Source organism: Macaca mulatta, chromosome 18 (genome assembly GCF_049350105.2).
Source record: "Macaca mulatta isolate MMU2019108-1 chromosome 18, T2T-MMU8v2.0, whole genome shotgun sequence".
NCBI classification, from domain to species: Eukaryota; Metazoa; Chordata; class Mammalia; order Primates; family Cercopithecidae; genus Macaca; species Macaca mulatta.
In genome coordinates this window covers 43,513,089-43,528,224 of record NC_133423.1, presented here as the reverse complement: position 1 = coordinate 43,528,224, position 15,136 = coordinate 43,513,089, and the positions used below count along the sequence as shown (strand labels likewise).

The 15,136-nt window shown below is 44.3% G+C and overlaps 1 protein-coding gene across 23 annotated transcripts in view; it reads left to right on the top strand.

Moving 5' to 3' along the window:
* CTIF (cap binding complex dependent translation initiation factor) overlaps window positions 1–15,136 on the top strand; it is a 336,570-nt gene that overhangs the window by 276,005 nt on the left and 45,429 nt on the right. For all 23 annotated transcript variants that reach the window (XM_077975493.1, XM_077975501.1, XM_077975487.1 and 20 more), the window contains one exon: window positions 14,467–14,622. In XM_077975493.1, coding sequence (XP_077831619.1) covers window positions 14,467–14,622 — 156 coding nt within the window. The remainder of the gene's footprint in view (window positions 1–14,466; window positions 14,623–15,136) is intronic.

Here is a 15,136-nt window from a genome sequence, read left to right as displayed (position 1 = left end):
AGTGACACCTTGCTTTGAGGAATTCCTGCTTGTCCCACTGGTATTCTTCATCTGTCAGACAATCCAGCCTTTTCTTTCTGTTCAGGCTGAAAGGAAAACTTCCAGCCTCTTCTGAGGGCTTTTCAAGGCCACAGCCACAGCAGGTGCTGGCTCCTTTGCCTGAGAATAAGACTTCGCGCCTGCGTAAGTGTGAGACAGAATTCCCGCTGGATCAGCCTGACTTCTCAGCTTCTCTCTGCTGCAACCCAGCGCCATCCCCCCGCCTCCCTGTCCCCTCCTACGGATCAGCAGAGCTGAGCCTACCTGACCTGATTTTGCCAATAGAAATATGCTGGGTGCTCACAGCCTGGGAAACTTGGAAATGTCTCCAAAGTGATCTAGATTTAGCTGGAAGTGGCTGATGGCTGTTCCCAGCCACAGTGTGTGCCCTTTGTCTAGAGCCAACTGCTGAGGAGAAAGCATTTCCAGCCACAGTGTCATGAACCATCAGTCACAGAGAATGTGTCTGGTAATTTTTTATTAATAATAGTTAAAGGATCGGCATTTGGGGCTTGATTTTCATGTCCATTGATTAGAGCAGAATCAAGATCATCCCCGTCATATCACTCTCTCTTCATTCTTTTGGGTGGGACAGAAAGGGCAGCAATCACCAGCACATCGGAAATTTGACATGATGCTCAGGAGAATGTCAGGCACCTGTGACAGCCACCCGATGGTCCTAGGTAAGGCCTGTGATTGCAGGGGGCAGCTGTTATTTCTGCCTGTGGTCCAGGGATCTGTCAGGAATCCCACCTGCCCCAGCTGCAGAATGGCCACATGACCTGGTTCTGTCCAATCAGGGAACCCCATCACCACAGCCACAGTGACTGGGCTGAGAGATGGTCATGTGATGAGCAGGGCCAGTCAGAATCCTTCCCTGAGACTTGAGGGTTTGACATTTGGGGAGGGGGGGGCTCTGTCTTCCTTTTGGCTCAGGAACCATTATGAGAGAGACCAGGTGCTGCTGATCGCCATCTTAGCCGTGGCAAAGGGAGACCCTGCCTGTGGCAGCAGAAAAAGCAGTCAACATGCAAGTCAAAGCCCAGACAAGGGAGAGAGGGGAGAGAAGGGAGGACCTGCCCTGGGGTTGCTGTTTGACCCCTGGGGACAGGCTGTCCTAGGGCCCACCTCCCATGTAAGACAGCCCAGGACTGTGTGCCTCTTCAGCTAGTCTGAGATGGTTTCTGTCATTGGCATCCAAGAATCCTCAGTGTCTAGGGGCAGAGCAGAGTGAAGCAGTGGAGTGGCCAGGACCTGGGCATTGGGTGGTGGGTGTCTGGGTCGTTGGCCAGGGAGGTTAGGAATACTTGGGGAAAGATTCAAGTCCACCTAAAAAGGGACATGCCCAAACCCAGGGAGTAGTTCAGGGCCCAGCTGGCATCAGAACTCAAAGCAAGCAAATTTGTCCCAGGGCGGAGGCTGCAGCCCAGTGCCCACATGGTCCCCGTCTCCCTCCAGACAAGATGTGCAGCCACCCACAGACTGTTGTCAGAGTGCAGAGTGACATGCAGGTCAGATTCTGACTGTTCCAGAGTCTAGGTGTGGCTGAGTCCCCAGGGCCAGGCCTCAGGGCTCAGCAGGACTGAGCCAAGACTGGCAGCTGTGGTCAGGACGTGGCATGATGGCAGCTGTGAGTACGGCCCAGCGGACGTGCCCCTTGGCTGGGCTGCACGTGCAGGCTGCCAGGGGTCGGGGGCGACCAGGTCTGGGGCAGGCTTTGGTGGATGGAGTGACTCAGGATACAGCTACCAGGAGGTCTCTCTGCCACTTGTTCAACACCTACTTTGCACCAGATACGTTGCACGTGTTACTCATTTAAGCCAAGGAGGTCTGCCTGACCCAATCAGACTGATGCCAAGACCTTCCACAATGTTGCCCTGAGTGGGTGTGTGAGAGGCAGGGCCCATGGGCTGCTACTCAGGACCCAGGTCATAACCAGATCACCCCTTCCCTGCTTCTCGTCCTATCCTGACTCCAGCTCTCCTAGAAGCACTGCCCACCCAGCCTCAGTGTCCCCTTCTCTGACTCTGTCCCTAACCTCCCAGTCCCCAGCATCCAGGCCCCAGTCCTGTCCTCCTCCCCCCACCCCCCACAGGGCCTGGGAATCCATTATTTTGTCACCTAGGAGAAGCCTATTGTATTGATGAGTTCTTTTTGTCCCAAGTCACAGGAACCAACCTGAGGTGGCTTAACATTGCTAAATCCTTTTCTGTAAGGATTCTGAGGTTTCATGCAGCCCAGAAGTCCCAGGGAAGGACAGAAGGGAATATTCAGGGTCCTCTCTCAGGCCAGGGGTAACCTGATGTGTCACAGTGTCTCTGGGTTCCACGCTGCAGGCCAGCCCTAGGCTTGGGAATTCCCAGCCCTCTGCCTCACTGTTGATAGGAACAGGTGCCAAGGAAGGACTGCACTGTCTCTCTGAGCTGGAGGCTCCTGTCCTGGGCTCCTCCCACATGATGATGACTGGGATGAGGAGGGAGCCTTCCAGGAACTACCGAAGGCCAGGTCTACCCATGGGGGCCAGGCGGCAGGCCCTGGACTCTGTGATAGGGACAGAGGAGTGAGGGGGCTTCACTGGTTGGGGGAACCAAGGAGGAAAGCCTGCCGGAGGGATTGCAACTGGCCTCAGCAAAGCCCTGAGGGGAGAGTCTGACAGAGAGGAGACTCAGGGCTGGGGCGGAGCTACACTGACGTCACCTGTGACCCCACCACACCACCAAAGGGTGGCTCTGCGGAATGTCATGGCCTTACTTGAAGTAACCCTAGGAAGGGGGAAAAAAATCCAATAAGCCAAGAAACATCACTGTGTGGCAAAAATGTTAACCCACAAAAGTGAAACAAATGTCATGAGACAGTGGCCTTGGAGCAGGGACCAGGACTGGCCCAGAGATGGTGGGAAGAAAATAATCGGGAGTGAACTGTCAGCTACAAATGAATGAAAAGATGCGTCGGGCATACATGGTGACTCTGTACTCTTATGTCTTAGAGTAACAGCCCCCTGCCCTTTGGACAGGTTGTCCTCTTAGCGAAGAGCTGTCTGACCACGTACCGTGGGATATTTATACATCCAGTCCACACATGTTCATTGAACACCTACAACGAGCCAAGTCCCATTCCAGGGGACATGACTATGGCTCAGAAAACAGGATTCCTGCCTTCAGAAAACGCTTCTAGCAAAAATTCAGGTCATCAACACACATCAGACCTAGTGGAGGTGATCAGGGCTGGGAAGGCAGCATAGCGGAGTCGGAATGAGGAGTCCCGGGGGCTGCCGCGGAGGGGACAGCCAGAGAGGCCTCCCTGAAGAGGGAACGTGGAAGCAGGAACATGAAAGAAGGAAAGTTGGGGCCAAATAAAAAACAAAGCACCTTTTATTTGAAAATTAGTTTCCTCTTTTCAATATACAGAATTCTGTCAAATATGTTTTTTAAGCCCTTCAACCAATCGCCCAGGAGAAGAATGCCTGGGATTAACTCCTGGCTGCCGGGCTCCCACAGCTTCCCATGGTCTGTCCTTGCCACATGGTATCCAGCTTCTCAAGGAAAAGAAACTTCCTGCTAGCAGTAAATAAAAGTGCACTTTCTCCTCCCCACTGGAGAGATGGCAACAGCAGCCACCTCTCTGGACAGAAACAAACCAGGGTCACTGGGGACACAGTATTTGGATGGGCAAATTTCCCTGGGCCATTCATTTTCCAAGAGGGAGCCCGAAATGAGGATGAGTTTGCAGGGATTGGTAGGGGCTGCCCGTCCCCCTCAGGAAGTGTAAAAATATATGCACCATGGTCCTTGTGCCTTGACCACCCCCAACCCCACCCTCCAGTAGCATCTCCCTGTGGTGGTTTGCGCCCCTGGGTGGGGTGGGGGTGTGTTTTCCCCTTTGCCTGCATACAGCTGTTTTTGGCTTGGCCACTGCACTCCACCATGCCAGAGCTCATGTGGTTATCCCAAGTGGGAAGAATTTCCCAGAATGCCTTGAGAAACCTGAGACACTGAATGGCTTTCAGGGCTTATTGATGTGGCCGGTGCAGGAAATAGCAGTACGTCAATAAATAGTTTTAGGCAGGAAACGGGGCTTAAATGGTAGCCTTAAAGTTTGGGGAAAGACACTAGGGGTTGCTGGGAGGTAGCCTGCCAGTCAGATGAGAATCTAGAGCCAAATACCAGGCTTTGAAATGGCTGCCACCAATCTGAGGCCCCTTGCTGCTTTTGGATACAAGAGGCTGAGGTTAGGGGCAGAGCCAGAGGAATGGCTCGTTTCAGTTGGCAGAAAGGGCTCCTTGTTCCAGAGGAAAAGCTGGCAACCTATAACATGTGTCAAGAGGAGACACACAGGCTGGGTTTTGGTGGCCTCTGGGCGGGGCATGTTCACACCCCAGTTCCCCACCCTTCTCGTGAGAATCACTGCTGACTGGCAGATCACCAGAAGAATTCCGCTGTCCTAATGCAAAAAATCAAGGAAAAGGGTCACAACCTGTCAGTTTCTTTTAAAATAGCTGTTTTTCTGTTTATAAAGAAAAACATTCACAGAAAATCAGAGAAATTCAGAAAGTAATAAAATGTAAAGAATAAAGGTCATCCGTAATTCCACTATTGAGAGACAACTCCTGTGAAACACTATTTCTGTCTCCTCTTTCTTTTTTAAAAAAACTGTATTCATGGATGAGATTATATGGTAAATGCAATTTCAGTTTTGCTTTTTTCATTTAATATTATGTAAGCATTTTTCCCATGCTGTTATAAACTTTTCATAAACTTTTTTTTTTTTTTTGAGACAGAGTCTCGCTCTGTGGCCCAGGCTGGAGTGCAGTGGCGTGATCTCGGCTCACTGCAACTTCCACCTCCAGGTTCAAGTGATTCTCCCACCTCAGCCTCCTGAGTAGCTGGGATTATAGGTATGTGCCGCTATGCCCAGCTAATTTTTTTTGTATTTTTAGTAGAGATGGGGTTTCACCATGTTGGCCAGATTGGTCATGAGCTCCTGGCCTCAGATGATCTGCCCACCTCAGCCTCCCAAAGTGCTGTGATTACAGACGTGAGCTACTGCACCTGGCCACATAAACATAATTTTTAATGGATGCATGAATCATCATTCACTTAATCATTCGCCTATTGCTGGGTGCTTAGGTTGTTAGATTTTTATGTGCATTAAGCTTATTTTTTTCTAATATTTTAAATTGTTTCCTTATGATAATTACCAGAAATGCAACTACCAGATCAAATGATAAGAACTCTTAAGACTTATTTTAAGGGTTTTCAGAAAAGTCGTACCAATGTACACTGCCCATATGTAAGTGTCTGTCTCACTGCATCCTTACCAGCATGGACAATTACCATTTTAAGTTGTCCTACTATAGATGGGAAAAAGGTGTTTTTATTCATTCATTCAATTACTACTGATACTGAATTAAGTTTTTTTTCATATATGTATTAGCAATTTACATTTTGACCTAGGATTTATCTCTTAATGCCCTTTCCCCATTTGTTCATGAGGGATTTTGTACTTTTATTACAAATTTGAACACACTATTTATATATGAAGACCATTGCCCTTTGTCACATTTATTGCATGTATTTTCCTCAGACAATATCAATTGTCTTTTAATATTTTGAAGCATTCTTCTATTGTCTTAGTGAAGAAAGCCCCTCTCCATCCAGAAATGTGGGAAATACTCTTTCATTTTCTTCACATTTTTGGTCCTTTTTTTTTTTTTTAACATTTGCCTCTTCGTTCCATCTGGAATTTATTTTAGAGCCCAGTGTGAAGTAAGACTCTAAATTATTTTCCTCCTGATACTTAGACAGCTGTCCCTGCACTGTTGCTTGAGTGAATAATGCTTCCTATGCCACTGATTTGTGGTCCTCGAGGGATCATGTGATAAACCTTTGTGGATGCCAAGTTTATTTCTAGGCTATCTGATCTAGCGCTCCATTCGGATGTCAGCTCTACAGCCTCTTAATGAATAAAGCTTTATTAAGGATAAGTTAAGAGTAATGTAACTCTTTCCAATGTTGTTTTGTTTTTAGTTATTTCCTTTGCTATTCTTTCAAATTACTTTTAGGATTATTTTTTCAAGTCTTCATTTCCCTTTCTCCCGAAAAAGTTCACATTGGGATATGGAGTACAGATTGATATTAAACCTGTGAATTATTTCAAAGAGAATTACCATCTTCACAATGCTGTCTTCTCAATGAGGAATTGTATATGTTTCTTCACTTGTTGAAGACATTCTCTTAAATCTTTCAGTTTTGTTTGGCAATTTTCTTTATAGAATTCTTGCATATTTCTTAATAATGTCACTTAAGTATTTTATTGCTTTATTAAATGAGATTTGTACATTAAAATCTCACTAGTTAATTCTGTCATAAAAGAAAGCTGTTGATTTTGTGTATTAATTTTGTATCTAAATATTCTTATTAATTAGTCACTAAACTCTCTTGTTAATGATAATCTTTATTAATGGCTTCTCTCAGATTTTCCATATATATAATCAAATCATTTTATCTCTTCCCTTCTAAGGGTCATAGGTGTTGCTACTGTTTTTTAATCAAGCCTATTGAAGTAATACATTACATTTATAGACTTCCTGATACTAAGTCATCCATGCCTTCCTAGGATAAAAATCTACTTGGTTATAATGGATCTGTTTGTTAGTATTTCACTTGGGACTTTTATATCTATTCACATTAGCAAGATTCACTTGTAGACTTCCTTATTTGAAACTTACTATCATTAGATTTTGTTTATAGGGAACTGATTGGAAAGCTTCTCCTTTTCTATGTTCTGAGTCAGTTTGCAAAGGAAAGCAGTTACCTAATTTTTTGAAAGTTTGAATGAACTTACCTATAAAAATCGTAAGTTTAGAGATTTCCTTATAAAGGTAATTCTTTCATAACTTTCATTTTAGTTTATGATTTTTTAGTTTATTCTGGCTCATTTCCTTTTTAGCAAATGATTTTTTTTTACAATCACCTATTTCATCATTTTTTCAAAATTATCAACATAGAGTTATAAATAATTTTTATTATACTTTTTATCTACCTCATATCTGTTTTCATATCTAGTTTTATTTCTGTTTCTTCTTTCTTGATTTTATATGTGATTTCCTTTCTCTATTTCCTAAGTAATTAATTTGGGGTTTTATCTGTATTATGTCCTTATATTTCCTTAGTTATTGTTGGTTTTCTAATTGTTCTAGTTAAATGTTAGATCGACATTGTCTGGTAGAAGTATAATGTGATCTACAATGTAATTTTAAATTTAATAATATGTGTTACTTAACCCAGTGTATTCAAAATTTCACAGGTAGTTAATATTTTTAAAATACAAGACATTTTACATTCTTGTTTTTATACTAAGCCTTTGAAAAGTAATATCTGTTTTACACTTACAGCCCATATCAGTCGGGATAGCCACACTTCAAGCACTCAATGTATTGTCACATGTGGATAGTGGCTACCATATTGGATAACATTGGTTTAGATGATATATTTTCTTCTATTATTTAATGACCAAAATAGTGAAGACTATAAATTGACCTTTCATTATAGTTTTGACCACATTCCACAAGTTTGTATAGTTATTTCCTAGATAATCTAATACAGGCATTGTATATTTGATTATGTCTTTATTTCATTTTTCTTTAGAAGAATCCCTTTTAAGTATTCAAGCAATTGGCTATTTTTTAATGGTTGTTGTTAATTCATAGTCCCAGTATGTAACCTGTACAATTTCAATGTTTTGAAATTTATACTGAGATCACAGCTTACTGTGAGGCTTGTTTCAATTAATCTTATTAACTATATTATTTAAATCACCTAAGTCATTTGTTTTTTATTCATTTAATTGGCCATAGAATGTTAGTGGTTTTATTTCCTGATATAATTCCTCCTTTCTGTTTTTTTTCCTATGTTTCTTTTTTTTTTTTCTTATGTTTCAATAGCTTCAGGTATATTCAAATCTATACTATAAAGTCTATAACATTTTGTGTTATCTCTTTATTATGGTTTGTATTTTTATCTATATATAAAACCTTATAACTTTATTTAATAATTGTTATCTTAGATATACTTCCCTTTTACTACTACTTTGTTTTCATTTGCTCACTCTTATTTTTACCCATCCATTTATTTTTTATATTCTGTTTGCAGTTCTGCTAGTGGTTACTAGTGTTTACTTTTAGCATTTTAAAGGCGTACTTTCATTTTTTTTCTCTGATTCCCAAAGTTAAGAAAGACACAATAACCAGTGAATCCTTATGGCCTGAATTAGGAAATGTTATGTGCTGCACAGACTTCTATCCCCTTCCCACCAGTATTTACTGATCTCTAGTAATTTAATCTTGGATTATTAAGTCACTACTACTATGAAATTCTTACTTAAATTACATTTTAAAATTAAATATCTTCTCTTCCAAGGATTATTTCTGGCTTTTGATTCCATTGTATAACCAAAATTATCATGACTTATTTTAACTTAGCTTCATAAGTCTACCTGGTTGTAGTTTCAGTTTTCCCTTCTGTTTCTTCTATACCGTGATTTCCTCAGAGTTAAATCATAAATTTTGTTGACCATAACATGCATTCGGAAAGTTTTTTTAAATTTTTTATTATTTTTAATTGTAGTTTAAAAATAACATAAAATGTACTATTTTAATCATTTCTAAGTGTACAGTTCAACAGTGTATAGTCACATTCTTGTGCAACCAGTCTCCAAAACTTTTTCGTCTTGCAAAACTGAAACTCTCTACCTATTAACCCCCATGTCCCCCTCTCCCCAGCCCCTTGCAACCACCATTCTACTGTGGTTTCTATGTATGGGTTTGGTTACTTTAGATACCTGTGTAAGTGAAATCATGCAGTATTGTCTTTTTTGACTGGCTTATTTCACTTTGCATAATGTGCTGAGGGTTCATTCATGTTGCAGCACATGTCAGAATTTCTTTCTGTTTTTAAGGCTGAATAATATTCCACTGTATATATATATCACGTATTGTTGGTCCATTCATCTGTGGGTGGATGCCTGGGTTGCCCCCACCTCTTGTCAGTAATGCTACATACTGACATCTCTTTGAAATCCTGCTTTCAGTTCCTTTGGATATATACCCAGAAGTGGAATTGCTGGATCATATAGTAATTCTATTTTTAATTTTTTGAAGAATCGCCATACTATTTTGATTTTTGAGATGGAGTCTCACTCTGTCCCCCAGGCTGGGGTGCAGTGGCATAATCTAAGCTCACTGCAACCTCCACCTCCTGGGATCAAGCAATTCTCCTCCCTCAACCTCCCGAGTAGCTGGGATTACAGGTGCCCGCCACCACACCCGGCTAATTTTTTGTATTTTTAGTAGAGACAGGGTTTCACCATGTTACTCAGGCTGGTCTCGAACTCCTGACCTCAAGTGATCCACCTGCCTCGGCCTCCCAAAGTGCTGGGATTATAGGTGTGAGCCACCACGCCTGGCTGGCCATACTATTTTTCATAGCAACTGCAGCATTGAATTTTTTAAGATAAGCATGTAGGAGTGATTTGTTTTAGAACTTACTTATGTAAGATCTTTCTCTTGCTTTCACTCATAGGCAGGTTTGTTCTTTTCCCTTCAAACTCACGAAGACATTGCCTTCATGTCTCTGAATTTTTAACCTCAAATAAAGAAGTATAAGGCCAACTAGATTTTTGTTCCTTTGTGAGAAGACTGTGACTTTTGTTCCTTCATAGCTGTTTTTAAATTTTTCTTTTTCTGCGAAACTAAAAAAGAAAATTCAGCGGGGGCAACATAGTGAGACCTTGTCTCTACAAAAAAATTTAAAATTAGCTGTGGAAGGATCACTTAAGCCTAAGAGGTCGAGGCTGCAGTGAGCCTTAATCATGCCACTGTTCTGCAGCCTGGGCAACAAAGCAAGACCCTGTCTCAAAAAAGAAAAAGAAAAAAACAACAACAGCAGCAAGAAAAAAGAAAAGGAAAGAAAATTATTCCGCTAAGTAAAACTGGGGCAGGGCAAGGGACTTCTGAAACACTGTGCACACGTTTTACCTAAAGAGTCAATACGATTTTATTATTATTTATTTTCAATGAGAAAGTTTATTTCTCTGCTCTCTTTGTTCTGTGTATTCTGGTATCCTTTTTGAAAACTTCTCTAATTCACAGATTAGATGTCCACTCTCTATCTTCTCTATCGTTTTTCATTTGTTTCTAGTCTATTTATCTTTGTATTCAGGTTTCTGGTCTATTTATCTATTCTGCTCTCTAGGCGGTTTCCAAGTTTATCTTCTGCATTACTTTTTCTGCATTATCCATTCTATCCTTTACTGCCTCCAGTTCATTTTGATTTTGCTGTTGGATTTCTAGTTTCCATTGGCTCTCTCCTAATCCCAGTTCCTGTCTCACACTTCATTTCAGCCTGAGAGTTGCTTTGCTAATCACAATCCCTTCCTTCAAATGCCTTTTCACACATCATAGAATCTATATTGTCATTCTCCTTACATACAAGCCAACATGTTTTGCACTTGAGTTTTTCATTTTATTTATATCTGGTTGATTGTCATTAACATGTTCAGAGTTACACACTTCCATTAAGTTTTCACGATACTGCTCCTTTATTCTGCCAGTCAGGATATTTGTGTAGATGCCGTATTGCTCTGCGCCTCCCTCAATCCTGAATGAGGTCACCCCTGTCTGGTCTTTTGTGTTTGCTGTGTGCATCAGCCTTGGACTAGCTTGGTGTCTGCTGAGGCAGAGTCTCCCTCTCAGACCTAAAGCTGGAGGGTGGCTTCATGAGCTCATCTCAAATCCAATTTCCAATATTTAGCAGGCATTCAATCTCCTAGTAACCTTTGCTAGCCCAAAACAGAATGCTGTCTTGATGCCATGGATGATCAGGAAGAAACTAAGTCAAGCGCTAGTTCTTTGATCAGACGCAATCCATTGTTTAAAACTTCAGTTCCTCGTACACACTGCCCCCAAGTTTTTCCTACCCCAGATGGCTTTGCCTGAGAGCACCACCCCTTAAAGGACACAGCATACCACCCAGTCTCCTCCTGCCCCGCACTGCCCTGGAACTCCAAGGCCTGGAGTAAGGGCGGTGCAGATGGGAGCTGCCTTAATACACAGGCACAGGGCTTTGCTAGTACTGACAGATCCTGTCTACCAGCCACAGACAGATAGAGGAAGGGGTTGAAGCCTCAAGCTACCCCTGCCTTTGGTCTTCTGGGTCCCCTGGGCAACCAGAGTTTGTTGGTGACAGCACTTTAGTTAATGATGTCACCTCCTGAGTCTGGGAGGAGTCTGCTGGGGAACTGTTATCTTCCTTCTCAGTGTTGCTGTGGGACTTGGTTCTTTGATGTGTGTCTTCATGGGTATTTTTAGGGAATATAAGGCAATGACAAGCTGGGGATTGATAGAGGGGCACCATTTTAACACCCGAGTTAGCATTTGATAAAGGCCTGGAGTTGTGGTTCCCAGCCATGGTTGCACGTTAGAATCAGCTGGGGAGCTGTCAAAAATTACCAGTGTCTCAGCCCCACCCTGACCAGTTACACAAGACTTTCTGAGGTGGAGTCCCAGCATCCGCAGCCTCAGAGTTCCTCTAGGTGACTCCAATATACAACCAGGGCAAGAGCATTTAACCCAGAGCAGAGAAGGGGCTTAAGTTCTCATTCAAGTTCTAGTACTGTGGGGCCTTAGTCAAGTCTTTTAATATCTTTGTGCCTCAGTTTTTCCCATTTGAAAATGAGAATGGTAATGCCCACTCTTGCTCAGATTACATAAGAATATTATGGGATAAACAAAGGTTCATGAGAATGAAAGCACCAAAAGATGTATGACTTCAAGCCCAGTAGTGCAGAGCCCTTGGCAGGCCCTGGGATGGCAGCCACCACCATTCATTCATTCATTCACAAAGACCCTGAACAGCTGGGACCCCTGTGAAGGCTGCCTGCTCTAGGCTCTGGACTAGGGTGAAGAGACAAAGCTGTCAAAGATGCTGGGCACCCACCACTTGCGGGGACCCTGGAGTCCCTTGTGGTCCCTTTACACCCTGGATGAAAGACAAACAGCAGAACTCTACAGTCATTCCCAGGTGGACACTTCAGTGAGAAAGGAATGGGGAGGCAGGAGGCCCGAGGGGTTAGTACGAGGCCCATGAGGTCTGCAGGCATGGCTGGACTTCCAAGGGACAGTGTGGACAAATGGCTTCATGGAAAGTACAGACTTGGAGAGTGACTAAGCGTGGGCTCTGATGCACTACTTTCCAATTTAAAAACACCATAAGAGCTGCTCTTGCCACAAAAGCAAAATGAAACAAAAATGGGTAACTGTGAGATGATGGCTATGTTGTTTGCTTCACTATAGTAACCTTTTTACTGCCTACATGTATCCCATTGCATCATGTTGTATACCTTAAATGTACACAATAACATTTTTTGAAAAATAAAAAACACCATAAGGACAAAAAATGTTTGGTCTCCAGAGCAGGCTGACGTCAGTCTGAATCCCAGCCCTGCCATTGGCTCATAGTCACGGGCAAGTTACACAACTTCTCTATCCTCAGATTCTCCGTCTATAAAATGGGGCAGTAATAGGACCTGCTTTATAGGACCATCGAGATAACTATGTAAAATACCACAGTTAATGCCCTTGGCTCGGTGTCTGGCTCACCAGTAGCAGCTGCTGCTGCTACTGTATTGCGTATAAATATAGACATCAAAATAGTTATAGATACACACACAAGTATATACTTCTTTGTAACTGATGAGACTCAGGTCATTATAAGCTGTGGCCTAGGCTCATCCAGAGCTGGCACTGCAGGGCTTCTCAGCCAGTCCCTGACCTGCCACCTGAGGAGACCAAGGCACCTCTAGATGGCACCTTCATCACTCACAAGGGACAGATGTTAACCAAGTCATCTCTGAGGGCCTTCCATCTCTGGCGATGCTGAGATTCTGGTGTCAAGGATGCTGGGCTGAAGTCAGCAGTGGTGAGGGGGACTGGGCTGTGGGAATGGTCTGAGTCACATTCTACAACCTGTCTTCACATATTCTATTTTGGTGGTGGCACAGTCACCCAAACCAAGAATCTTGGCGTCATCTTGGACTCTCCCCTTTCCATCACCCCTTACAACCCACCACTTAGCAAGTACTATTGCCTTTCACAATGTCTCTTGTGTCACTCCTGTATTGGTCTGCTATTGAGACTGAACAAACAACCATAAAAATCTCAGTGGCACACAGCAGTAAACGTGCATTTAGATGATGTGTGTGCAGATTGGTTGGGGGTCACCTGACTTAGGCTAGACTAAGGCGAGGCCCTGTCACACATGTTGCCCATCTTCTTCCTGGGACCATCAGGCCAGCCCAGAGAGAGTCTTCTTAGGATGACAGAAGAAACACGAAAGTCAACGTAAATATTTAGGGCCTCACATCAGAACTGGCACACCATCACTCCTGCCTCATTCTGTTGGCCAAAGCAAGACATATGGCCAAAACCAAAGACAAGAGGTAGGGGAAATATCTTTCTGAATATTATTTAAGCTACCCCAGATTCTTACCGTTCAGCTGTCAGAGCACTGAGGTTTTAATTTCATCCTGCCTGGACACTTGCAGTGGCCTCCTGCTTGGTCTCCACCCCTTAGCTGTTTTAACCTTTCTGTTGAGCACTGGTATGACTGTGGTATTTCATGGTTCCATCCCCAAAACCTTCCCTAGCAACCGTCCCATGAAACCCAGCTCCTTGGCTTTTTATACCTTCTTCTCTTATATCACAGTGATGAGTGAATATGTCTTATCTTAGCTCCTGGTGCAGAGCCTGGCACACAATGGGGCAATAATATTTTTTTAAAGGATGAATGAATGAATGAATGAATGAATGAATGAATACCTCTAATTTTCCTACTGTCCTCTAGGCCCCTTGAGGGAGGGGCTGTAGCTGTGTAGCCCAGTGCTGGAGCGCTAGCCCACATGGCCCTCTGTTGCCATTGCTGATGATGTGTGGGTGAGCAGTGTTCTGGTTACCCCCAGCCTACCACGCAGAGGGCATGACTTGGGGGTTAGCAAAGGGAGATGGGTTAGCCACAGGGAGTTAAGTGCAAAAGTGCTGAGTCTGGGGAGGGTGTCACCTCCCGTTCTACCTCATCCTCCCACATCAGCATTGCTGTCCGTGAAGGAGGGTGACTAGCAGGTCTGGGCAATGCCCAGAGGCAAGGAAGCTGTGTCCCCAACCTGGGGACACCTGAAAAAGAGGTGTTGTGGCCACAGGTCAGGGTGGTCCTAGCCACAGAGAGTGCAATCATGCACCCCCATCCTCATTTAAGACATGGGGTTTGCCTGCTGCCCAGGAGCAGCCCCGAGACAACAGATGCTCTGCACAGCGGGGTGGCACCCGGGCCCCTCCCCAGCCCCAGGAGGCTGACGCAGTCTCTCATGCCTCCACAGAAGGACTTCACGGTGCGCGAGGAGCTGCAGCAGCAGGACGTGGAGCGCTGGCTGGGCTTCATCACCTTCCTGTGCGAGGTCTTCGGCACCATGCGCAGCAGCACGGGCGAGCCCTTCCGCGTGCTCGTGTGCCCCATCTATACCTGCCTCAGGGAGGTAAGAGACCCGCTGCCTGTGCCGCCTGCGCAGCCGGACAGTGCCAGGGCTGGAATGTGTCTCAGATACCCGGACAAAGCTATGAGGGTGGACTCACTTAGAAAGGGACCCATCCCGGCCAGGCACAGTAGCTCACACCTGTAATCCCAGCACTTTGGGAGGCTGAGGCAGGTGGATCACCTGAGGTCAGGAGATCGAGACCATCCTGGCCAACGCGATGAAACCCCATCTCGACTAAAAATACAAAAATTAGCCGGGCTGGTGGTGGGTGCCTCTAATGCCAGCTACTCGGGAGTCTGAGGCAGGAGAATTGCTTGAACCTGGGAGGCGGAGGCTGCAGTGAGCCGAGATCACGCCATTGCACTCCAGCTTGGGCGACACAGCAAGACTCTGTCTCCAAAAAAAAAAAAAAAAGAAAGGGCCCCATCCTTCAGCAAAGAGATGTACAACAGCAGGCACTTCTGCTCCCCAAAGCCAGGTCTTTCTTTGTTGGGTTTACATAAAGGGAACCAGC